This window comes from Phalacrocorax aristotelis, chromosome 5 (genome assembly GCF_949628215.1).
Source record: "Phalacrocorax aristotelis chromosome 5, bGulAri2.1, whole genome shotgun sequence".
NCBI classification, from domain to species: domain Eukaryota; kingdom Metazoa; phylum Chordata; class Aves; order Suliformes; family Phalacrocoracidae; genus Phalacrocorax; species Phalacrocorax aristotelis.
Window position 1 is genome coordinate 16719897 of NC_134280.1, and position 24345 is coordinate 16744241.

Genomic DNA, 24345 nt, shown 5'->3' on the forward strand with positions numbered 1-24345 from the left:
GGAGCCACCTGTGACAACCACCATTCTAGAGGGCACTCCTCAGGAGGAGTGCAGACCCAGCCCAGGAAAACAAATGGATTCAACCAACAGGCCCCATTTCTGGGTAGCATTAGTGTTTTCAGAACCGTAGCTCCAGTGCTTTACAAGCCTCCCCATGTGCCTGCATGCACCTGCTTCATCATTTTCAGGGCCTCCCAAGGGCTGCAGCCAGACTCTGACTGATCAGCAAAAGATTAAGTTCAACAAAAGAAGGCATTTCTGTTGCGAGCACAGCAAAAGCACTCATCCACATGCTCAGGATATTCCTAGGGCAGCATTTTGGACTCTGCAAGAGGAGGTCTAGAGAGAAGTGACTGCAGCCACAGGCAGTAGTCCATTGTAACTAGCTATTAAGCAAGAGAAGTGCGAGGGAAAACCTGTAGCAGTGTCTCACTAATAGGCAAGACATACCGACTCCGTGACAAACTAGAGGCGGGAGCCAACTCTGTACCAGACTCATGCTCAGGAATGGAGTCCTGAGAGGGGTCCATGGGTGAGAATCCAGAAGAGAGTCAGGCCTGTGGCCTGATCCTCCATTACTCTTCATCTGAGGTCCCTGAGGCTCTCCCCCCCAGTATAAATTCACCTTAGCAAGGCTGAGGCCCACTGGATTAAGAACCATCCATCCCCCTTAGACCCTCACCCCCACGCTCTCTACAAACACCCCAGACTATCTGGGTTGGAGCACAGGTCTTCCCAGCCTGACCCTGGCACCACCCCAGCTTGGAAAGTCCAGTCCAGTGTCAGTAACCAGCATTCTAGAGATAGGCTGAAGAACTGAAGTGAAAAGGCATGGCAAGGAGCCAGGAGGATTTCTAATTAGCCACAGCACCCAGGGAAACAAAGTGCAAGATGAAGAATCAGCATTGAGATTTACTTGCAAAAGCAAAATCCCCCCCTCCACTGCACTTGGCAGGGAGATGTCATCTCTCTACACTCCTGCAGATAAGCTACAAAACTACACTCGGGACTGATCTTTCTGCCAGACCAGCTGGGACCACTTCGCAGGTCTCCTACACATGCTCCTCCGCATCTTCCATCTTTCAGCAAACGCTGGTGCAGCTCTGTGTGAGTCATGGCAGATCTGCAGGATCTCAGCCATGCACAGCCCAAACAGATTTCAAAGAACTGAGCTGGCTCCAAGAGAGGAATCACGAAGAAGCTGAGCCAGCTTGCAGTTGAGGTCACTAGAAGATACCTCCTTGATACCATACTGCCAGCCCAGCATGAGACAAGATGTCAGACGGGGTCTCCAGCAGTATGACAATCTCTGAGATGATAGTTAATGCATTCTCTACACACATCAGATAAATCCATAATCTGGCCATGTGTTTTAAGAGATAGGATTTTTCCCCCAGGTCAGCCTGGTAGAGATAGCTAAAGTTTTGCCCACCTCTGTGATATGGCAAACAGCCACTTCTACATTTCCCTGCCACTCCATCAGGGAGTTTGATTCAATGTCACCCATCCCTCAACAAGCTCACTCCTGCCCTTTTTTGTAGCTCCCAATCTTCTAACCCCACCCTCACATTTCTACTAGAGCACAGAGAAATGCTGCGAGGTACTGATATACTCCGATTCCTCCTGGAGTAATCACTGATCGCACAATTGTGATGGCACGAATGCGACTTAGCCCAGCCCTGAAAGGCTGCAGGGTAGCTTCCTCCTATGATTCTAGGATAGCTGCAGCTACCCACCACTATCTGATGGTAAAAGCTGAACTCCGGAGTTTACTACTTTGCAATAAATCCATCCTAATTTAAGCCTCCTTTAAAAAAAACAAAACAAACCACAACCAGAAAACACTCAAACCACCACAAAACACTTCCCTCCCCCCAGCCCCTTACTGATATTTGGTTTTAAACCTAGTAGAAACAGGGCACCAGTTTTGGTTCAAGACAGAAAATCACCAATTCCACAGCTATTCACAACTTGGGTTATGGTTTTACTCCTCTGGGCTCACTGCAGAGACCTGCACTCTTCTTGTATACTCTGCAACCTCAACCAAAAACTCACTCAAATATTATAGATTATGCAAGAGTCCTACTCCAAGAAGCTACAGATACTGACCTGCAACGAAATGATGGAGTACTAGTTACATTCCCATTTTTCAAGTTACAGAAGACAGAGATGCTTTGTTCACTACTCCCCACCCAACATTTAGAAAATAGTCCCTTTAACTTACAAAAATTCCTTACTAAAGGAATGCTGTGTTTTCACATTCCTGCTGTGAATGCCACTGGAAGTCCAAAAAATTCAAGGGAATTTTTCCAGTCCTTCAACTGAAGGAGACTTCGGAATATATTAGAATTTAACAAAAAATAACACATGCATGATCTAACTTATCACACATTTGAATTACTGGGCCATTAATAAAAAACAGGCCTTCACATCACTAAATTAAAATAATCTTGTCTCCATAAATCATCTTTTATTACCACAGTAATGCCAGAATTCCAGGAAAAGCAGAAAATTTGATTTTGTGGAAAACAAACCAGAAAACTATTACCACAACAACCAAAAACAACGAAGTATTCTGTAAATTACGTAAGACGGGTTTGGGTTTGTTTTTTGGTTTTTTGGTTGGTTTTTTTTGCCTGCCACCCTCAGGAACTCAAATTCTTTATGTGAAGCCAAACTACGCTTTTGTACAACTGTAGCAACCTTCAACAACAGTAGTTGTAAGAGTTTCTACAAGTCAAAGAAACCAGACTTGATTTGAGTACTTCTCACTGCTCTGGAGTAAGGATTATGATGCATTCAGCTGAACCACCAATACGAACACATTAGTAATTAACCACGACACCCTTTTAGATTTATACCACCAAAAGTCCATTTTAAAACAAAGAGCCAACTCTGAAATATATCCATATCTTATTGTAGGAACAAACAGAAAGCCAAACTCTCACTCATTTTAGGAAGGGAAGCAGAGGTGAGTAGTGCTTTCTTTAAAGCGTTACTTAAATTGTGCATAAAATTGCTTTAAATTCCCATTTTCTAGAGCATAATTTGAAGACTGAGAAAAGGACATTAGTGATAAACACCTTAGCGGCCCATTTGGAAGACAGAAAGGATCCATGGGAGCTCAGTGCTTAACACCTTGAGTTTTGGTGGCATTTGGCTGGTCCCAATCCTGTGCTCCTTTTAAAAAAAAAAAAACCACACTGTAAAAACGCAGTGGGACCACTGCAGAACTAAGAAATCCCAAAGATACTAAGCATGGAAGAAACATGATACTCTGAGGTGACCCACTGCACAGCCGACAAGGCTGGGAAAACATGATTTGGACTGAAGCAGTGCAGAGATCTTGAGACTACAGCAAGCCTGAAATAAAACCTTCTGCTTAGGAAGCAGTGCACGAGCCTCTGCGCTGCTGAGGCACATGGTATCACTCTACAAGGCTCTACAGCCTTGAGCAGGTGGAAAGCAACAGCGAGCCTCTTCACCCTTCCACACTTCAGACTTCCAGGGACAGAAGAGGCTGGAAAAACAAAGCAAAGACAGGAGCTCCAGGAGGCCAGAACACTGCTGTTTAGGGCTCATTCTACACGCCTGTGACCTGCCCCGCTACGATCCAGCATTTGAAAAACATTTTAAGAGGCATGTGGTGGGGAAAGGGTTGTTTTCACTGGGAAGAAACCAAGCTGATACTTCCCGTATGGTGATATCATTACCAGTGCTTTCATATGGTGAAGACATTTCCTGCATAACCTTCTCAAAATGAATTGAGAGGGGATCACTGTGGGGGAAGGGAGAGAACATCATTCAAACCCAGGTCCTTGGATACATTCTCCCAAAAAGAGAGACACTTATACAGCATTCCTCCTGCTCTGCAAAAAGCTGGTTATATGCACAGCAGGACTTCAGGGAACACAGAGAAATCTGCCTTCCATACCATCCTCCACCTATAAAGCACATTTCCCACTCACTACTTCCTCAGTTCTTTGTACTTACAAGGAAGTTAAAAAAAACAAAGGACTGAAAAGAGACTGAGAGCTTGTGAGTTACTGCTGACACTGCCCACCTCCACTGTGATACAATAGTAAATTTCATGGGTCCTGCTGTTTCATACTTATGTTGTCTCTTCAGCATCTTTCTCCTATATTCTTCACTCTCATTTCAAGCCCCAGAGGAGAACATAACGTTTTCACATGACCCAGAGCTGTAAAGATCTTGGCTGCCCTAAAAGGACAGCTTGCAGCAGCACAGCGCGCACATCCTCCTAAAGATGGGGATGCAAGAAATTGATTCTTATGAGGTTTCATCTGCTGTGACTCTCTAGATAAAAAGGTTTTCAGAGAATCTTACTTTAATATCTGGAAATTGGCCAAGGTACGTATCCATGGTCAGAAGTGCCTGATCCACCAGCTTCTGATGGAAATCCGTCCAGAGGAGATCATTGTTCTGAAAAACAAAAGTAATGAGCTAACTACGTAGAGCTCTGCATTTCTGTTTTTCTCCATGAGTGCTACAGTCAACAATTTCAGTCCCCCACAGCTCTTAAGAAATAGTCACTTCTTTGGAAAAACTAAGGAGCAGAGAAGTTAGCTGAAAACATAGGTCATGCCAGAAATGTGCAGAGAAGAAAGCCTGATGCTGCTAATTCAGGTGACCCAGCCTCCTTTGTGAATCTTCCTTTGAGGGCCTGTCTTCTCTCCCACAGTGCTAGCCCAAGACCATACAATGGAAAGGAAGATGGAGGTAAAGCAATCCTGACCTTCTCCCCAGCAGCCACAAAAAATGAGACCCGGCACCACTAGGCACCATTTTCTGCTTTTCATTACAACATAGCTTTCTGGAAGATAATGACCAATAACAGAAAGCTGTTCTATCAGTCTTCAGCCCTCACACCACCTGCCTCCACAGCCCAATGGAGGTCATATCCAAGGCTTGCACCCTAAAACTGTGCACACTTTATCCTTGATCCTATCTCAGGCACAGTAATGTCCCATCAACACCTTGAATTAGGTGGAAATTACCCCTCTCTCCTGCTTTCCCACTTGAACAATGGGGTTTGGCTAAAATATTCAGGAAAAATGCCCACTTTATGTAGGAATATTTTTTTTGGCAGGAATAGCACTTTTCTCCCGCCTTTTTTTTTTCCTGAAAGACACAAATATAAACAAATGCATTAAAGGGGAAGGTGGAGGGCTAGAAGTATTCCTGCAGACTCTTAGAGTAGCTACAGTTAGTTCTCAGGACTCATGCTCCCTTTGACCTCTCTGGCTCAAATTCTCTGAAGCAACAGTCCCCCAGGAGACACCGCAGTGGCTCAGGAAGAAACAAGGCCAGAGAACATGAAGCCAAATCAGCTGAATTACAACTCCATTATTTACTGCAATGACACTTCCTAATGAAAAGTTTCCATGTTAATGGAAGAATTGACCTGGAAATGTTCAGGTTTTGTTGGATTTATCTGCTTCAAAGTCAGTATTTCCTGGGCAAGATGCAGATGTTATTTCAGGTGATATTTTCTGCAGGGGAAAGCAGCGGAAGGGAAGAATCCCTCTCCTGCTCTCCTCTCGATTCCTTCCCCACTACTTCAATGCCATAGACAGTTGCAGATAAGCCCAGTCCTGCAGCCTCACAGCAGATGGATCCACAGCACTAAACTGCCACAGGTGCTGCTCAGCAGAACAGCTGAGCAAGAGAGCAGAGGGCACCTGCCTCCAGCTGGAACCACCACACACTTGTCAAGGGGGATCCAAGCTGTCAAATGACAGGCTGTGCCCTGAGCTCCACATAAGACACCTCGGCACACTGGACAGGCATCACCTCACCATGGGATAAGACGAACAGCAGGGTGGGGTAACACACGGCTCAGCCAAACAAGGTCGCAACCAAAATATGGCAGCTGGTGGTACTGCTGTGAGTGGGAGATTGTTGCAGCTACACGGCAGCTGCTCTGACCATGCTTTGGCCACAGATTTAGCCTCCCCTTTCTCTTGCACAGAGCATAAGCAATACATCCAGTTGACCCTACTGACTCTCTTTTGGCATCCTCTGTTCCTGTTTAGCCACTGCTGGGGAACAAATTGCTTGTGGGCATAAGCCTACAGCTCTGTGTAGCATTCAAGCATCTGGGGACAGTGTCCTATGCAGACAAAAATATAGGCTGTTTCCCTTCAGCTTTCTCTTCTTCCCAATGCTGTTTGTCTCTCCAATTCTGCAAAGTCATATGCCTGAAGAAATGTGGCACACAGGCACAGCTTCCAAAGCTCATCTCCACTGACAGAGCAAGCCTGATGACCCCACTTCCTGGACAGAGCCTTACCTCTGCTATTTTATTTGTGTCATCTCTCCCAGGCCAATCCGGCTCATAAACTTCCTGCAAACACTCTGTCAGCTTCTTGGAGGCCTCGTGCATAGCTAGGAAAGAAGAGGGAACTGCTTCAGAAAGAAGGAAGTAGTGTGTTCCTCACAGTTTAACCCTCATCCATCCTGAGGAATGGGGACAGAGGAGGGTTATAAAAAATGCTGATCTCTTCCTTACAGAATGACTGACCCTTGATAACACAGAGATGGAAGGTAACTAGAAGGAGAAAGGAAGTGAGGATGCAGTCGCATCAAACCCTTGGTGTTCATCCTCCCCTAGGAGAGGATATGAGAGTCTATCTGTTAAGACAGCCCCATCCGTTTGGCATCAAAGCACAAACCCATTCCATCCCAGCTGGTCCTGAAGGATTCTGAAAGATCCCCCACCCAGACAAGGGTGACCTTTCCTACAGCTCACACCTGGGGAAACACCAGGAAGGGGACAGCTGCAAAAACCTCACATGCACTAGAGGGGAAACAATTCTCTGCTTATGCAAACCTTACCTTTTACAGAAGCCAAGTAAGTTCGGAGGTCCTTCTGCAGCCTCGTGCCTTCAGACTGTGAATGTAAGATGGCCATCAGTTACTCTCTGATGTAAAAAGAGTGTAAAGAGGAGTCGTCAAGCATTTTTAAATAAAGATGGTCTTGTAGATGGGCTACACAGCAGCCCTATGACCACATGAAACACAAATGTTAACAGGGAGACCACACAGCCCTCTGACTTGGTAAACCCACAGCCAGTGACCTGCAGGCGTATTTGCCCAACAATACAGCTAAGGTACTGAGTAACTTGATGGGGGTAAAGCTATGATTTCCTTTTTCCAGCAGAGCCAGCTTTAGTGTTTTGATTTCCTACAAGCAACTAGAGAGGGTCCTAAAGGGTAATAATTAGTTTACAAGCCAAGGGCTAGTGGGTCTGTGCAACAAATGTAGCTGAAGGGGGTCTGTAGGATATAATAGGTAGATGCAATTGATTTATTTTATACTGGCTTGGGAGCAGTTTAGCTCACCACATTTTCCTGCCACACTGCAAATCAAAACCCGAGTGCAAATTGAGTGCAAGGAACCTCTGACCTGCCCAAACATCCTGTCTAAATTGCCCTGTGCAGCAGGGCTTGCAGATACATATTCAATCATCTTTTGCTTCACTGTGGAAGTGGCCTGCCAGCAACAAACCTCACTCACTAAGAAACAAAGGATTAAAACCAGAAGCTGGGCTGAGTTTTGCCAGTTTGAGGTTTAGATGACACAGCTGAGGCCAGTACAAGAATCCAGATTAGACAGAGTCATGGAGACTTTTACAGCAAAGTTGGTTCAGACATCCACACATACATGCACTCCCCATACAACTGCTCTCCTGCACTAGGATAAGCATACTCAGGCCCACCTCCCTTCTACCTTGCCATGTGTCATTGACAGCGGTGCAAAGCAGACAGGGAAATACTTCCAAATCCAGACAGTGATATTATACAAACAGAAATGAAAGGAAGAGCAAGGCTTGAGAACTTGACCAAACCCCCACAGAGCACGTCAAAGCAAATGAAGCAACAAACATTGAGGATACCTGTGCAGACAACCACTGGAGTATGCAAGTACAGGAAGAGTTTGAGAGGCAAAGATCTGTTATAAAAGGGTTTCCCTTACCCAGTGGGATCTCACTGGATCCTCACTATCCCCCAAAGTAGCTGTAAAAACAAGAATGGAGGAAAGCAACGACTACACCTCATACCTTCCTCACAGCCTGCTGCCATTCCTTCCCCCTCTTTCCCAGTTTCTGTCCCACTGGGGGGCCCCAGCGTAACAAATTCTGACAGCTGAAGACAACTCCAGAGATGAGGAGCTCACAGGACATCTCTGACAGCTGTCTTAGAGCCACTAGCTTCAACAGCAGATGTTCCCCATCAGCCCTCCCCACCACTCAGGCATCTCTTGCCTCAACTGAGCTCATGCTGTGATCCCTTGTGCTCTCAGGGCAGCTGTGCTCTCTAAGCATTAGCTAACACTGCCCAGCTGTTGAAGTGGCAGTGCTAGCATAGCTTTGTGGAGAAATCCATCTGCTTCCAACACTATGGCCCAATTTGTTTTCCTTGCCTCGAAGGTTCTGGATTAGTTCATATTTGTTCTTTTCCTACTGACATCAACAAAGGAAACGAGGGATGGGAAAGAGCTGGCCACTTTTATAAAAGAAAGTCAGACTCCTAGTCTGGAGAAGAATTGGGAACTGACCCAAAGAGAGTATAAGAGGAAAGGAGTAATGACCACATCTGCTGCAAAAGTCCTAGGAGTTCTTAAAACACAAAGCAAACAATTGTAGAGCTTTTTGTTGGCTCAAGCTCAATGTGGAAACCTGGGCAGATGAGACCTTCCTCACAGTGCAGTCAGAAACCACCAGGGAAAAGGTGCCAGAGTAATCAACAAGCACACACAGATAAGACCATCAGGGAGGCTGAGCTGACAAGCAGCAGTTCAATCAAGCTGTAATATGTGTTTGCTTGTTCCTGATGCAGGAAGCAGGACAGGCTTAGAGGAAAGCAGCGCTGTCTGCCTAGAATAGGTCCATGCTAGAAATCACGGACCAGAACTGGCAAGATCACATGTCAGAACACAAGAGAAAATGGCACAGAAGAAATTATCGTGCAAAATCCCTCAGATGGATACTTTATCATCCTGCAGCTGTATCATTTTTGAAAATTACTAAATTTGAACACACAACTTTGAGGTTACCAGACACTAATCATCAGGGAAGGTCTCCTGCAGAACTTACGCACACACCTGGGCACCGCAATGTCTAGAACTGTAACTCTCAAAATTACAGCATCTAAAAATAAAAAAGCACCTCTAAAATTGTGCCCATGCTTGCCTGAGCCCTGCCAAAGCAGCGTACGACAGAATCCAGGCTCATGAACTCTTCAAGTCTTGATACCCAGTCCCAAAATCATGAGGGCAAAAGGATCCTCTGAGAGGTACACTGGCAACACAATTAAACATCAAATCAAGATTTTTAGATAGACCACCTGAAAAACCTGCAAGTCAGGGCCTGGATACTGAAGTGTGCAATTGCAGCAATTTTGCATTTTTCAGGCATCCTCAACACCACTTGTCTTGCCACGATGTGCAGTCAGCCAATATGCAGTGCTGCAACCCGCAACTGGAATGTCTTTCTTAGTCACCCCTTGCTGATGTTTAAAGTCAGAGCCACAGCTGATCTCCATGACTATAGGGTTACCTAAGCCTCTTAGAAGTACCAAGCCTGCCAGGGGAAGTGAATAGACTTTACAGCCTGTAAGATCTGCGGGCGGAAAGATTTTCAGACAGGCTCATGTTCAGGGTTTTGCCATGAATCCCGTTCCCCCAGCTCACCATGGCACCTGGAGTTCCCATCCAAGTACTTTTTTGGCATTTCCACTGCTTTATTTCTTGTCCACCAGTAAAGCAGCTCCTTCACTTGCTAGAAGGTTTCTCTTTATTATTTTAAGCATTAATGCTTTCCCAAGAAACTTTGGCAGCTGCTTTCTCTCTGTGCACATAGCACCTGCTTTCTTCAGTCTATAGTCAAGTACAGCCACAATTCTGCATAGACACCTCTCACAACGCAGTTTGACAGTGTCAAATACTGTATAGAACAGAAGCTCTCAATACCCTTGAGTGCACATTTACAAGACACCTCCTAAACTCAGAAGTTAAAAAAAAAGTAAGGAAGATAAATTGGAATCTGGAAAATTATTCCACTTCCCAGTTAACAAAGAGCAGTAAGTTTAAGTGTGTGTAGGGGGAAGCTACAGAGGTATGGCTGAACCTAGAGAAGTTACAAAAATCTAACAGCATAGTAATTTTTAAATTGCAAGAACATAAAAAAGACGACCATGTCTCTGTGTGTGTGTATATATATATTTACATACATATCAGAGTAACAGAACTCCGCAAAAGGGAAGTAAAACCATGACAAAAATTGAAGATCAATGCTGATCTTGAATGCCATGTTCGTTTCTCATCCCTGCACTAACAAATTGACTTAACACCTTCACACAGGGATAATGATACTGTGTCTTAATGTAGAAGTGACCACAATAAAGTTGCTCTACTCAAACACACTAATGTTGTCTTGTTTGAGCCGATTTTGTCATACTTGCAATCACTGTGTAATCCAACCCTGTGAGCCTATAACACAACCAGATGTAATATGAAGGACAGTATGTACAGGAAGATGCATATTTAAAAATAGAAGTGATGTGCTTGGGAGGCTGGAAGAGCTCTCTCAACAGACCTAATGAACTGCCTATTACTTATAACTCTGTTAAATTAAAACACAACATTGGCTTGGTTCCTTTTTGTGCTTTCTTCTTTTGTTTTGGCGGGGTGGGGGGTGGGTGGGTGTATTTACAATGCCTTTCACTGAGCACTAGCTAAGTATGTGATTTTCCCATAGAGCTGCTTCCTGGTAGTAGATTTCCCCAATCTTCAAAAGAAATTCTTTCATCCTAACATTAGACTGTGACCCCTTCTTTACACAGCCTCCCTGTTTTGCAGGTTTTTTATTATCAGCAGGGATGTTCTACACCTGAGAGGGACAGGTAATGTCCTGTTAAGACACAAAGCATGAACAACTAGTGGGAAGCCCCCATCCTGGGATACCAGGCAAGCTGTTAAACTTGTTTTGCTACATAAGGCTGAAATGGAAACTGCTGGGTGTGAAGGGCTTTTGACTGGACAGAAAGTCTCTCTCTGTGCTACTGACTGTAATGGTCCACAGCCAAGCCTACACTGCAAGAGCAAAGATTAAGTCCACGCTACCTGCCCCGTGGCTGAGGCTGTGCTGAATGCCGTGGGGCATGGGCAGAGATGGATGCAGCCTATGCCAGCAGCAGCTTCTCTCTCACACATTTGGTGTAAGCCACTGTAAACCAGCCCAGAACTTCCACACGAGTGACAGCTCATGAAGGGTATCAAAACCCAGCTGTTCTGCCAGGCAGAAACACAACATGGTGCCAGGTGTAAGGGCTGCCACCAGCCTCCCACTCTTTGTCTCTCCAGTGACTATTTCAAATGCAGGAGAAGAAAAGCCAAAGCCTAGCATACGTCAGGCTGGTGCTGTGTTGCACCTTTGCAGCAGGCCTCTGCTCCGAGGTACAATTTTCAGGACAGACCCTTGTGCTGGGGCCTGAGCACAAGTGACGGGAGAAAGGGAAGGAGGGGAGAGCCTTTGAATGAACATTTTGGGAGGTTAATTGCCAAACATAATCTGTCATGAGGGATTAATACGGGGGCCAGTTGTGCTGCTTGTCAAGCATTCAAGAAACACACACAGGCCCTGTAGCCCTGCAAAAGCATGGTTACATCCAGCTCACCTATCTGAACTGAAAAGCTCCGACCACCGAGAGACCTCAGAGCAGTGCTCTTATATGAGCCTGAATGGGCAGAGAGCTGGGAAGTGTAATGCTTTCCCTTAGTCCACTCAACCACCATTTGAGAGAACCACAAGATGCTTTGGTTGAAAATGAGTAAGTGATTTTTAGACCTGCTCTCCATTCATTGACAGCCCACACATGGGAACATGTATCAAAGTGGCCCAACACTGTCATTAGAGTCAGAGGAGCCTCTAATCAAACAGTAAATAAGGCCACTGCCTGGTCACACCCCAGCCGGTTCCACAGGAGAGCTGTTCTGTCACAAGCCTGCAGCAAAAGATCAGCCATCCTCCAGCCTTTCCTTCCCCGCTAGAGCAGGCTTTATAAGGAAAGGGCATAGAAATATCACACAGAACTATACTACACACACACATCATACATATACAAATAAAAACAAGTGTGTATATATGCACCTATAGTTGAAGTTTTTCCCCCAGTCTGCTTGGCATCATAACTCCTCAGCCCCTGATACCCTAACAATTCAGCTAACTCACATTTATGGTTTGCCCTGTAAAACACGCATTGTTTGCATTTATTTTAGTAATACGGATGTAGTAACAGTAACGAGGGCCTAAGCAAAACCAGTAGACCCCAAGCAACAAATGCAGAGCAGCCTCCAGCTCCTTTGATAAATTATTTGGAGAATTTACCTCATGGCCTGCCCCTGCAAGACAGGAAAAGAAATTCAGCTGTAAAGGGTTCAGAGGCAGTGCTTCTATAACAGGCTTCTCAGTGCACTGCTAGAACTTGTGGCTTTGAAAACTTAAAGGCTATTCCAGACAGCCAGATGAAGAAGTTTGGATTTGAGTTTTTCAGTATTTCTCCTTTAAAAAGGCTGTTTCCCGATTGCCAATACTTTAAAATGATATGGAAAAAGTCACACCTGGTAATGTCATGTCATCAGAAAGAAGCCAAACTCTATTCCTCTGTGTACGAGAGAATATCATTGGTGGGCATGCTACAGAGATGTCGCCTGAACTTCGGGAGCAATAACTACTATCACTGCCATGAGAACGAGCGTTAGTCTCCAGGAATCTGCATTCAGCTCTGGTTGGACATAAGTCAAAGTCAGACTGAAAGTTTTTCATTATATTCAGCTGTGACAAATCCCTTCTCAGCTGGTTTTGCGACACATAACCACATCTGCTGAATCTTAACACACACAATGCAGCTGTCCCTAACAGCTTCAGAAAAAGGTCCTAAATATCTCAGGGCACAAAGGGGCTAAAAGATTTCTTCCGCACCACCTGCGCTTTGGTGTGGCCTGCATTTCCTGACACGAAACAGAAACACTTTCCTTAACACCAAGCTCTACGGTGCAAATCCCCTGGGGTAACTGATGTTTTCCCCTCCTCTGGGTAGCTGAAAGCTCCAGATAAAAAAAACAACAACACACCCAGTTCAAGATATAAACTGACTGCTGCTTAAGTAGGAGGGTAGAGAGAAATTGCTGCACTGTTAAAAATAATTTTGTGCACTAAAATATAGGGATGAAGCTGACACATGAAAGAATAATGACTCAGGCCTGACACAGTGATTGTGCAAGGACGGGGAGGAAGTTAGATTTAGATCTTAGTCATGGAAGGATGTTCCCTTTTCACCATTTGCTTTGCCTGTTCTGCACTCTGCTATGCTTAGGAAACTGAATCTGCCTTGTTCTGCGTTATTTTTGATTTCTAACTGCTTTCCTATCCTATCCATCTTCCAGAGACAATGTTGCTTTTATGTCTCTCCTTCCAGCCTAGCAGGAAAAATTACATTACAAAGGGGCTGCTAGCTGAAGAAAGTGTTCCGGTTGAGCTATTTCTTTTCCTAAACTTGGGTCTAGAACAAGTATTATTCTTTAGCAAACCCTCGCACTGACTCCATGATAGGGACACTGAAGACACAATGTAATTCCTCGTAAGTGAGCAGCTACGAGTTGTGGGTCACTTCAGTAGGCCTATGGCATCACTTAATCTAATGGGCTTTAATTGCATACTGCAGCCCATGACCGGAAGCTAATACTGCAACCCAGGGTGTAATTACATATCGCCAATTATCTTACCAGCTGTTTGTTGAAGTTCTGCACGCACTGTTCGAACTGCTCATCTTTTGTTTCATCTGCTTTCCCAAGCTTCTGAAGGACCTGCAGAAGAGAGGAAAGAGATAGGAGACTTCAAACACAGATAATAACAAAGCAGAGACAAAGAAACAGTTTCAAGTTTTTGCTCATGAGGCTGAAAGAAGTTGAAAAGTCTCCCTTATTCTTGCAGTCATAATCTCTGGAATATTTCTCCACACAGTCATAGATGGAAAAAGGACTTACAGACAAACCAGGATGAACTCAGACCTCTTATACTTTGCTGTACCAAAGAGCATGACTGAGGTTTGTCCTTCACTGGTCTAATGCTTTTTGCAGACAAGGCAACAGCAACCAAGTTGCTTCTCTCCTGGACCATCAAGAAACAAACCACATCCCTCGTACGCCTGTGTTGTATGGTTACACTTACCCTGATTTAGCACTAGAGTCTGGTCCAGACAGGGCGGCATTTTTTCTCCAAGAACAGCTAGACTGTCCTCAAGCACAGAAAGCCATGCAGAGACCTCCTTAGAGAGGGAGAAGGTGGCTGGAGTAGTGGAAGTCCCACCTCCTTTCCACCTTTTCTCACTATGCACATGCTTGGCAGGAGCTGGCTGTTGAAAGCAACTGGGGACCTTACACCATGGATCTGTGTGACACTCAGTCTAAGCTTCACATCTGAGAGTGTCAGCAGCCAGCCCTGCTCCTCTACTGCCTCCCTGCACAGCCTGTAAAAAAAATCCTTATCAGACTACTTCCCTTATCACACTTCTCTCTCAATGACCTCTCCACTTAGCTAAGTGGATTGTTCCCAGGCTTTGAGCAAAGCACTTGATTTCTAGGCAAGAAGTTAGGTCCATCACAAGAGGGCTGGGCAACTGCAGCTGTGGAGGAGGGCAGCCCCAAGCAACTCCAGCAGCAGGAAGACAAGGATGTAAACCATAGCTGGTAAAAAAAAAAAAAAAAAAAGCCTTGTCTCACAAGGCCAGTGAAAACAATGAAAAGCCCACCCAGTCCTCAGTCACAGGAGGTTCTGGGGAGCCAGAGGTGGGCTACAAAGGGTGCTGAGGTATCACCTTGAAAAGCAAGGGAGCCTGGCTGGCAAGAGCATGACTGCCCAAGAGGCAGAAAGCACTGGAAAGCTGAAGTCTCTCTTGCTCTGCTGAGCATAGCAGTTCTTTAGCCACTGGTCTCAGCCATCATGTTCAGCCCCTCTTGGAGGGAAGAGGGTCAAGATGGAAGAGCACGTGCATGTTACTGACATCAGGTCTACAGGATGGCCACTACTAAGTGTCTCAAGGCCAGCTGCTCTGAGGGACTGCCAGGTAGCCATGACAGCCACCCAAACCAGCTTCATCCAGCTCCCCTTGCTACCATGGACCTTCCCAAAGAATGCAAAGAGGATTTCTCCCCTGCAGGGCAGGGATTAGACTTCCATGTTTGGTCCCCAAAATGGCATTGAGAAGGTCCATGAACAGGATGCAGAATAGAATAATTTTCCATTGGAAGGGACCTACAATGATCATCTAGTCCAACTGCCAATGCACCTACTGACCCACTCTCATCTCTTTACCAAGGGACAGGACATTTGTGTTATGTCTATTTGCCTAATCTCAGTTCCCCTCCCCCCACACAAGCACACATATTCCCAGCTCACCCTGACTGCAGTAACTATGAGCTGGGTGCCAAATGACTGCACTGATTTTTTGCGTCTAGCGCTAAATCCCCTTATTTAGGTTGGGATTGTATGTCCAGCAGGGAATCACTGGTTTTCATTCTCCCTCTGCCCAACAGCCTCTCCTCACCTCCAGGAATCGCTGAGCTGAAACCAGGACAGGTACTCAAGTGTCAGCAAAAGGAGGGGAAAGGACACAGAGATGAAGACTGCCCCCTTTGTGACCAAGAGCTGAACTGAAAACCTCCAGTTAGAAGCACAGCTTTCCACAGCTCAAGCAACAGCAGCACACACTGCAGCTACAAGCACCTAATGTGCTTCGTAAACTTGTCTATGCAGCAGAACTTAGAGAGCCTGAATATTCCACTCTTCCTCTCAAACCCTTGGCACAGAAGAGCTTGCTGGAGAGCAGAAGCAGCAACATTGGTTGGACAGGCAGAATCCTGTACACCAGCTACTGGTGCCTCCTTTGCTCATCTGCTCCTGTGAAGGGGAACGCATGCCACAGCAACACTGCTGCCAAGGATACACATTTCTCTGCCATGCCAGCAGGAAAGGAGGATTCATTATAGCCTCATCTTTCTCATCTAGTGGTATGGTGAACCGCTTCCAGAAAGGATGCATCTTAAAGGCCCTGTGTTCAGCTATGCTCCCCAAGGCTACCAGATCTACAGAGCATGGATTTCCCACCTGCTGGGTGACCTCCTAGATGTCCAAAGAGCCATAATGCCAGGAGCACCCAATACCAATAACAATGAAGTACGCAAGCTGCAAATTCCAAAGCAGAAGGATGCTCCCAATGTGCAGATCAATAAAATTGCTGGGGATACAAAGGAGCTTTTTACAGGGCAATGCATCTGTCTGGCTAGTCAGGAGACACCAGGTCTGGAAGGGAAGGAAGATGACCTCTTGACTGGGAGGAATCTGGAATATGTTGCTGAGGTCAAAGGTTTAGAACAGCCTCAGTACTTCCTAGTATAAAACACTGAGCAGCACCCACAGACTATTCGTTGTGGTGGCCATGCACCTGCCTCCCACATGTCCAATCTGCAGTTCCATTGCTTCTCTGGGGACAAGCTCACTGAGTCTGGGGTCACCCAGCCAGCTGGGAAGATCTTGTTTGACTATGCTGAGATGCTCTGCACAAGTCCTGCAAAATGCTGGACACTGGAAAGGGCTCTAACTCACAGCCTGTCTCTAAGGAAAGACTCCTCCTGCAACAGCAATGCTCAGATGAGGAGCAGGTCTAAATGATGGGGGAAGGGAGTAGTAAGAGACCCTGCATTTTTCCACAGTAGTGACATGGAGCAGGTGAACCAGAGGACTCAGGGATGCCAGCAGAGGAACAAGGCAACAAAAACAAAACCAGTTACAAGAGAGGGGCTGTGAGAAGTGAATCCCTGCCTACACTGAAAAAACTGCTCTTGCTTCCTACACTCTTCCCCCAACTGGTAGGTAAAGCCTTGTGCCCCATGCCTGTTGGCCCTATAGGTGAGACCCAGCCATTCAGCCACCTCTAATCCCTTCATTACTTGCTATGACACAGTGGAAAGACAAAAGCCCTGGGCTGCAGCAAGGCAGGGCTTATCTTCTCATACCACTCTCCCTCAAAAACAGATCTGCTCTATACAAACCTCCCAGAGGTCAAACCCTAGGGTCATTTAAGCACCATAAAATGATGGCTCCACAAGGTTGGCCCTCAAGCCTGCTCTTCCAGCTCTACCATCAAACAGCAGCACAGGCAAGCTGTACTAACAAGTCCCTCTGGACTCCCTAAACCAGCCAGGGATGGAGCAGATGGCCCTGGGTGTGCTGCTGACTGCAGGCATGTCTGTGCTCACTGCTAATAACCTGTGAGCTCACAGGACAACTCCCCTCCCCAGACTGGTACGTGCCGTCATAGGTCAGGCTATTCCGGGTGAGCCACGGCTGCTCCCTCCCTTCCCCTGCAACAGCCTTTAATCCTCCAGCTTGCTGCAAAGCCAGATAAAGTTTGGATGGAAACTTCAGGCTCTTTGATAGCTATTAATGGAGCAGATTTACCAGGGTAAGAATAAGGACCCCACTGCGGCTCCCAAATCGCAGGGCAGATCAGAGATGGTGTGATCTGTCAGCTGCTGTCTGGAGACAAACCACACCAGGCAGCGGGCATGGATCTGGCATTTAAAAGATTAAGAAGCAACCACGGCTAGACTCCTTGGTCTGCCCTTGACCTCAGAAGTCCTGGCCCTGCATAAGGTTAGGGACCATTTCAAGACTGTGCAACCCAGGGCGAAGGACAGAATACCTTGTATGAATCACACAAAACACCTTGTGGGATGGATTTTGGAGGAGGCTCCAGCGTTGCTGGGGGTTCCAGTCTTGGCTGACTACAGGTGCACAATGACAGGATGGGCTTGTCATCTCAGCCAATGTTTTTGGCCTCAGGCAGAAAACACATTTGGACACTTAAACACCACTTTCCAGCGTTGCTCAGAAACCAGGTCTCTCCCAACAATTAACTAGACCTGCAGATGCTCTGCATTTCTCATAAACTAGGACCACAGCACCTCACCAACTACTGCAGCATCTCCAAACAGAGCCAAATTCCATCCATGGAGCCTCAGTTTTCCCTGCATTTGAATAAAAGCAACAATGAGATTCACAGTTTGACTGAAGTTTTAAAAGCACTTTAAGATCCTAGGAGGCAAGATGCTACTAACAGACACGTACATGATCACACTCCTCTCTTATCATGGATGTGTTTGTAATCTGCTGTTGCAGGCAGGACTATTTACAGGAAGCTTTGAATTCATATACTTTAGGAAGTGAGATAACAGAAGAATCAACAGAGAAGTCTGGAAATCCTCTATCAGAGATCTAGCATTCTGCTTGCAATGGTCAGAGAAGTAAAGGCACGAAACAGCCTTTAAAAACAGCAACTTTTCCCAGCAAAATGGAAAGTTTACTCTAGGGAAATTAGAGCTGCAGGTTTTTCTCAAAAGCAAGACTAAGATTCACAGGATGACCGAGCATTACCTAAACAACACATTTTGTAGGACTCAAAAGGAAGGATCTCATCCAGCTGCAGTTTACCCTTTTTTTTCCCCAGGTGCACAGAAGGAAGCATTCGCAGAGAGGAAACCCCTGCACTGCTTAGCACAGGGTCTCCCATGCTCCACTTTTAGCACTGGTAATGAAGGAAATGGAGATCTGGAGATCAGCCCTGTGATCACCAAACTCTCTGATGTAAAGCAGCAATCACCATTAAGGACAAACACTTCCCAGGAGTGCAGCAGCTAGCATCAAGAAGCAATATCAGTCCAACTAAAATGCAGTTCTGCTGTGTTCTAAAAAGCAACTGTAACAGATTCACGTTCATACTTTCTAATAGAGAAATATATGCCAGCTGTTTAATGCATCCACAGCTCTCACTCAGCACCTTCCTTCGCTCTCTTATGAAATATGAGTGCCACAACAAAAACCCTGAAAATCCAAATATTCTCAGCAAACACCGTGTAGACCCATTATGTGAATAACTAACCTAATAAAACTCTATTTTTCACGGTATATGGGTTGCCCAGGCCAAAAAGCAGTTTACAGAATGCAGGTGATGAGTAGGAAGGCAAAAAAACAAATGCAGCTCGTGGATCCCAAACTGAGCTAAATCTGCATCTGAAACATCTGAATTTAGGGCCATCAGGCCCTGATGAAGGGAGAGTCATTAAACCCACAGCCAGAGCAGATAAAACTTGAGCCCTAGGGGTCCACATCTTGCTCCCCACTGTATCAGAGAGGGGGCTGCAGTTACATCTTACTGATATGAGCCTAATGCTCCTAAACCGCTCCATATCTTGAGGTCTCCACCCCTCATAAACGATGCCTCTGACTTCCGCTGCATCTGCCAACTCCAATGCATTATCGCCATCTACCAACTGGGCACAGAGCCAGTAAACGCTGTGACTAATTTTGAATTGCAACAAATTGGCATGTGCCAATGGGTCAACTAGGAACAGAACAAATAAATCTTTGATCTCAGGCCACTGCCTATTCTTCCGTGGAAGACATTATACTCAGAAGAGGGGGAAAAGAAAACAGTGTCCAAGTCAGATGGAAAGCACAAAGTCACGTAACATAACACGGTAAAAACAAAGGAAGTTTAAGAAGCTTTTTAAAGCGTGCTTTCTTCTCTGCCCAAATGAAGTGTGACTTGCTCAACAAAGTAGATTTGCGCTCATGGAATAATCTGGATTTTGCACTCAGACTAGGGGAGAAAAGCAAGAGCAGTAGCGGGACCCCTCCGACCCTCTCTAGGAGCAGGGCACGCCCTCTTGCCCTCCACGCCTGCCTTTAGGCTGGTTTTGGGGGCAGCCTGGCTTTCCTCATGCAAGCCTGGCACAATTAAGTCTTTCTTTGAAACAACTGGACAAAGGAGGATGGGGGTGGAGAGGAAGAAACTCCAAACATATTAACGCTTCATTTTAAATTAAGAAAATTATTCCCATAGCTGAGCAATCAGAAAGACCCTCAGATCACTGGAAGATGGGAAAGGGCAATGTTGCACTCAGCGCAGACAGAGGGGTTCTTGTTTGCTTCTTACTTGCTGACAAGGTTCAATGGATCCTGCAAAGACAGCGCTAATTACTGGGCTAAGAGTTGGGAAATCTGGATTCAATACTGCATTTTGTTAAAGACTTCTTGAATGACCTGGAAAATCCATGTCCAATGTCACATCCATCCAGCTGTGAAGAGGAGCACTTGTTCAACGTGTCACAGAGTCACCAGATTTATCCATGGCATCCCCAGCTGGCAAATGGAAAAGAAGCAGAGCGAGACAAGATGACCAGTTTTGAGTGCTCAGCTCAAGACACACTGAGTTTGATTTTCACATGTGTCCCTCTAATTAAAGTACGGGAGATTCTGCGTGCTTACCCATATTCTAAAACCTAATCGGACTGGGGGAAAAAAATCCTAAACAACTAAAAATATAATTTTCTGGTCACATTGTGGTGTTGACGTCTCAGAAAATCCCCCAAAAATATGCTAACAGTGAAGAATTTAAATCATTAGAATAGATTGTGTAAAGATCCTTTGCTAATGAAAGACTTTTTTTAAAGTTAGATAAGCATACATAGGGGATGGACCTTGTAAGGCCCTTCCAAAGCTAGTCTTCCCAAATCCTGAAGGTGACAGCAACAGAAGGTCAATCACTGTCTCCAAACAAATATCCTCCCTAAAAAGACCTCACTCCTTCCTCTATACCACTGCTGGAAGTGTAACATACGTCCAAGGATGACTAGGTGATAATGGCACATATAGCCTATCGTCAAAGAAACACATCTCTGCCACCTTCCCTAAATGGCACTATATTGCAAAATATCTGTAGGAGCAAGTCATCCTGTATTGCCTTGAAGGCTCAACTCAAATATCTGCCTCTGACAGCTACTAAACAGCAGCCTCACTGTGACCTGCACCTTCAGGACACACCTCTTGAGTTTAAAGTGACTGAGCACGATCACACTGGGTTGCCTTAAAAGGTTCACCCTTCTCCCTCACTCTGTAATCAACAAGGAAAACAGGAGCTCCACTTTCTCATTCTGAATTATTTCCTGGAGAAACCTGCTTCCCCATAATAGACTCAGAGGGAGATCACAGCAACAAGTTTCACCAGGCTGAAATTAGCATCTTAAGAATATACCCATTTCTGATCATGTCAGGTGTAAGACAAGATGTAGAAATAAGCACAGCAGGTGGAGGACTTTTTCAAGTCTGGTGGCTTGGAACAATGGTCAGCTTATCCTTAAGGCTGAGGCATAAGTAGTGAGTAATATTCCCAAGAACCCCAAGTAGTAAGTACGTACCCCAAGAACAGGGTACACAAAGGACCTGTCCCACTTTAAGCTGCACGCTGCACCATGTTTATCTAAGAATGCCTGCTTTATTTCAGCATTTTCCTTTGAATACACTGCTGAAGATCCCCCTTTTTCTGTGAAGCATAACAGTAGTATTGTTTGGCTGCAGCAGATTCTTCTACAGCAGTTTCCATTCTCTATCCAAACTCAAAGGCTTTCCTTGAAGCATCTGCAGGGTACAAGCCTGTAGCAATAGGAATAGCTAACTATAACACAGGGCTAACTGCATCATGTGCTTCACCCAAGGCCTCAAGCAAATCAAAGTTACTGTGCTCAGTTTCTCTGCATAGGGTAAGGCAACTAGTATCCAGCAAAAAATGGATGCAAAGACTCAGCTAGCTGCTGCACTGAAACACCTCAAAAACATGTAGAAGCACGTTAATCAATACTACAGGGAGGATATCACTTTTGCATTTGCATTCTCTGTTCTGTAAAGGTACTCAGATTATTTCAGGATATTCATTAGGAAGACTAATTGGAGCAAGCTTGTGAAATCTTTCGCTCTCAAGATGTTTCCTCCTGTGCTTGGCTCCCTTTGGAGACACTTTTCTCAAGTTACAAGCTATCGAACAAGCGATTCACATCACTCATAGTTCTAGTTATCAAACAGTACATCACTATACACAGTACCTCATTATTGAGTGTCTTAAGGCCACAGGTAAATGCAACAAGAAGAACTGGGCCTAACCCTCAGACTTGTTCAGCCCAGGACAGCGAGGAAGGGGAGGGAGAAGGCTCTGGGTACTTTAGCTCTGCACACTGGTCCATCTCCCGTGTCCACCCCACAGCCGAAAAGGAAGGAATGGCACTGTGTCACAGAGGGGTAGCAAAACTGCAGAGTGTGCCCAAGGTTCAGAGACTCACATTCCTCCCACACTGTGAGCCTAACAGATCTCAGGGTGTTCCTGCACCTGGAGCTCAAGAAGCTGGCTCACATTCTATGCTAGGAGAACTGCTGTCTTGCTTTGCAAGTCAAAATCGTCATGCCCATGGGTAGACTCCTGTGCCCAAGATAAAGAGCCCTCTTGAACACCGGGCCAGAACCCCAATTCATCTGTTGCACTAGTAAAAAGGCCAGGGTGATTGTCATTACCCAGGTTACCTCTTCCTCTGTATCTACTACTCTTACCATTTGCAATAATATCTGCTGACCCTGCTCCCTGCCTCAGAAAGATCAATATCTCTGAAGACCAGCATAATGAGTTTATTTGTTTCTGGAGTAGAAATTGCAGGAAGTTCCCCCTCAGCCCATTCCCACCCTACTGACAGTAGTCAGTTCTTTCTGAGGGAGGTACTAAGTGCTTTGCTTTCAATTCCACCCTGTGATCAAATCACTTTTCTAAATTGGGCTTTGACATTTCCCTGCCTTAATCCCACTGACTCTTGGAAGTCTTCGTTACCAGGATCTTCTAACACTGTCTCTAACTATAGTATACTGTCAACAAGTAAACTAAAGGAAGAAAGTAGGAAGGAAAGAAAAGGAGCAGCACAACGGGACAGGCTAAAAGCTCCATACCTGGCTGACAAACTTCTTTGCAAAATCCCTCTCTATTAGAAGGAGGAGTCTGTTGAGGACCACCACCTCCTGAGCACAGCATTTTCCTTCAAAGGGTAAAATTTCCTTATTCAGAGAGGTCAAGTATGAAGACTTCATAGGACGCCTCATTCTGCTTCCTGCTCCCCCAAGTCAGGAGAGTAATTCGAAAAAACTGTTCTTGGATACTTATCCAGGTTGGAGGTTTCTCCTCCACCACCAAAAACTATGACATTCTGCCTATGTAGCCTTTCCATATGCTGCCTACAGAACAGGCGAAATGCTTTTTGCAAGCTCTTGTAAGTCACAATTGTCCAGACGACAAACCATAACTGCGCCAAACATCAAAGGTGGGAGCTGAGGTGCGGTGTATAGGTACTCTCCTCCCCTATCTTAAGGCAAAAACTTGTATGCCACAAGAGTTGGCTACTGCATGGGTGCCCATGTTGCTCAAGTTTTCTAAAAGCACATATATTCACCTAGTCAATATTCACATATACAATTCTTGTATATTTCTGTGTAACTCACCAATATTTCAGGGCCCTGACCAACCTGAACCCACTGTAGGTGTCGTCTAACAGAAGATGTTGGAGAAGGAACAGTCTAGAGACCTGTAGTAACTCCCTCACGTGCATATTCCTACATGAATTGTCTGTGCACAGACTATACCAGCTGCATTGAAGAAGGCTTGTCAACATTTATTAGTGCTCCGATGAACCCATGAAAGATTATGCAAATTGTTAGGGAAGGCAAAGCCATAGTATTCCAGCACATTATACAGAATAATTCCAACTGCACATCCGAAGTGTTTCTACTTATTAATTTATTCAGCCAGTTTACAGGCTTCAGAAAGACAAATCCTCCAAAAGAAGGTAGAACTGGCAAATCTTCATGATCTAGAAATAAGCAGTCATATATTAAAAACAATAAGTTAAAAACCTACTGAGAAGCCTAAAATATCCAGTCTCCAAATGTCTTAACATTTCTTTCCCCTCTCTTTGCATGTAACTATGGGCTGCTACCTATGGAAAGCCTGGGAGCCTACTTGCCTACAGGTCTGAGCACCAGGAATCAACTGTCCAAGGCTTGTGCATTTAAAAATCAAAAACAGGACATGACTGCAATTCACATCTTAGCTAGTGTCCAGTAAAGAACTGTATTTTTGTCAGCGACTAGGGTGGTTCCAAAATAGCTGTCTGCAACTGATTTCCATGACCCTTTTCTCTCCTAGTCATAGACTTGAGTACTCCTTTGCTTCTTTAGTCTACCACACCACCTGGAGCACTCAGAGCAACAAGCCACCAGCTTCTGTCTTGCCTTTCTCTGAAGACTTCATGTTTACAGCAGGAGTATCTCTCAGGCTACTACAAGACAATAGTTTTTATCCTCCCATCTTATGTACTATGCAAGTACCTCATATCCA

The 24345-nt window shown here is 45.4% G+C and overlaps 1 protein-coding gene across 9 annotated transcripts in view; it reads right to left on the reverse strand.

Annotated features, from left to right (window-relative positions):
* Positions 1-24345, reverse strand: part of BIN1 (bridging integrator 1) — a 96551-nt gene that overhangs the window by 38761 nt on the left and 33445 nt on the right. For all 9 annotated transcript variants that reach the window (XM_075093109.1, XM_075093107.1, XM_075093108.1 and 6 more), the window contains exons 2-5: positions 13808-13888; positions 6859-6913; positions 6314-6408; positions 4348-4443 (exon numbers count right to left, since the gene is read on the reverse strand). In XM_075093109.1, coding sequence (XP_074949210.1) covers positions 4348-4443; positions 6314-6408; positions 6859-6913; positions 13808-13888 — 327 coding nt within the window. The remainder of the gene's footprint in view (positions 1-4347; positions 4444-6313; positions 6409-6858; positions 6914-13807; positions 13889-24345) is intronic.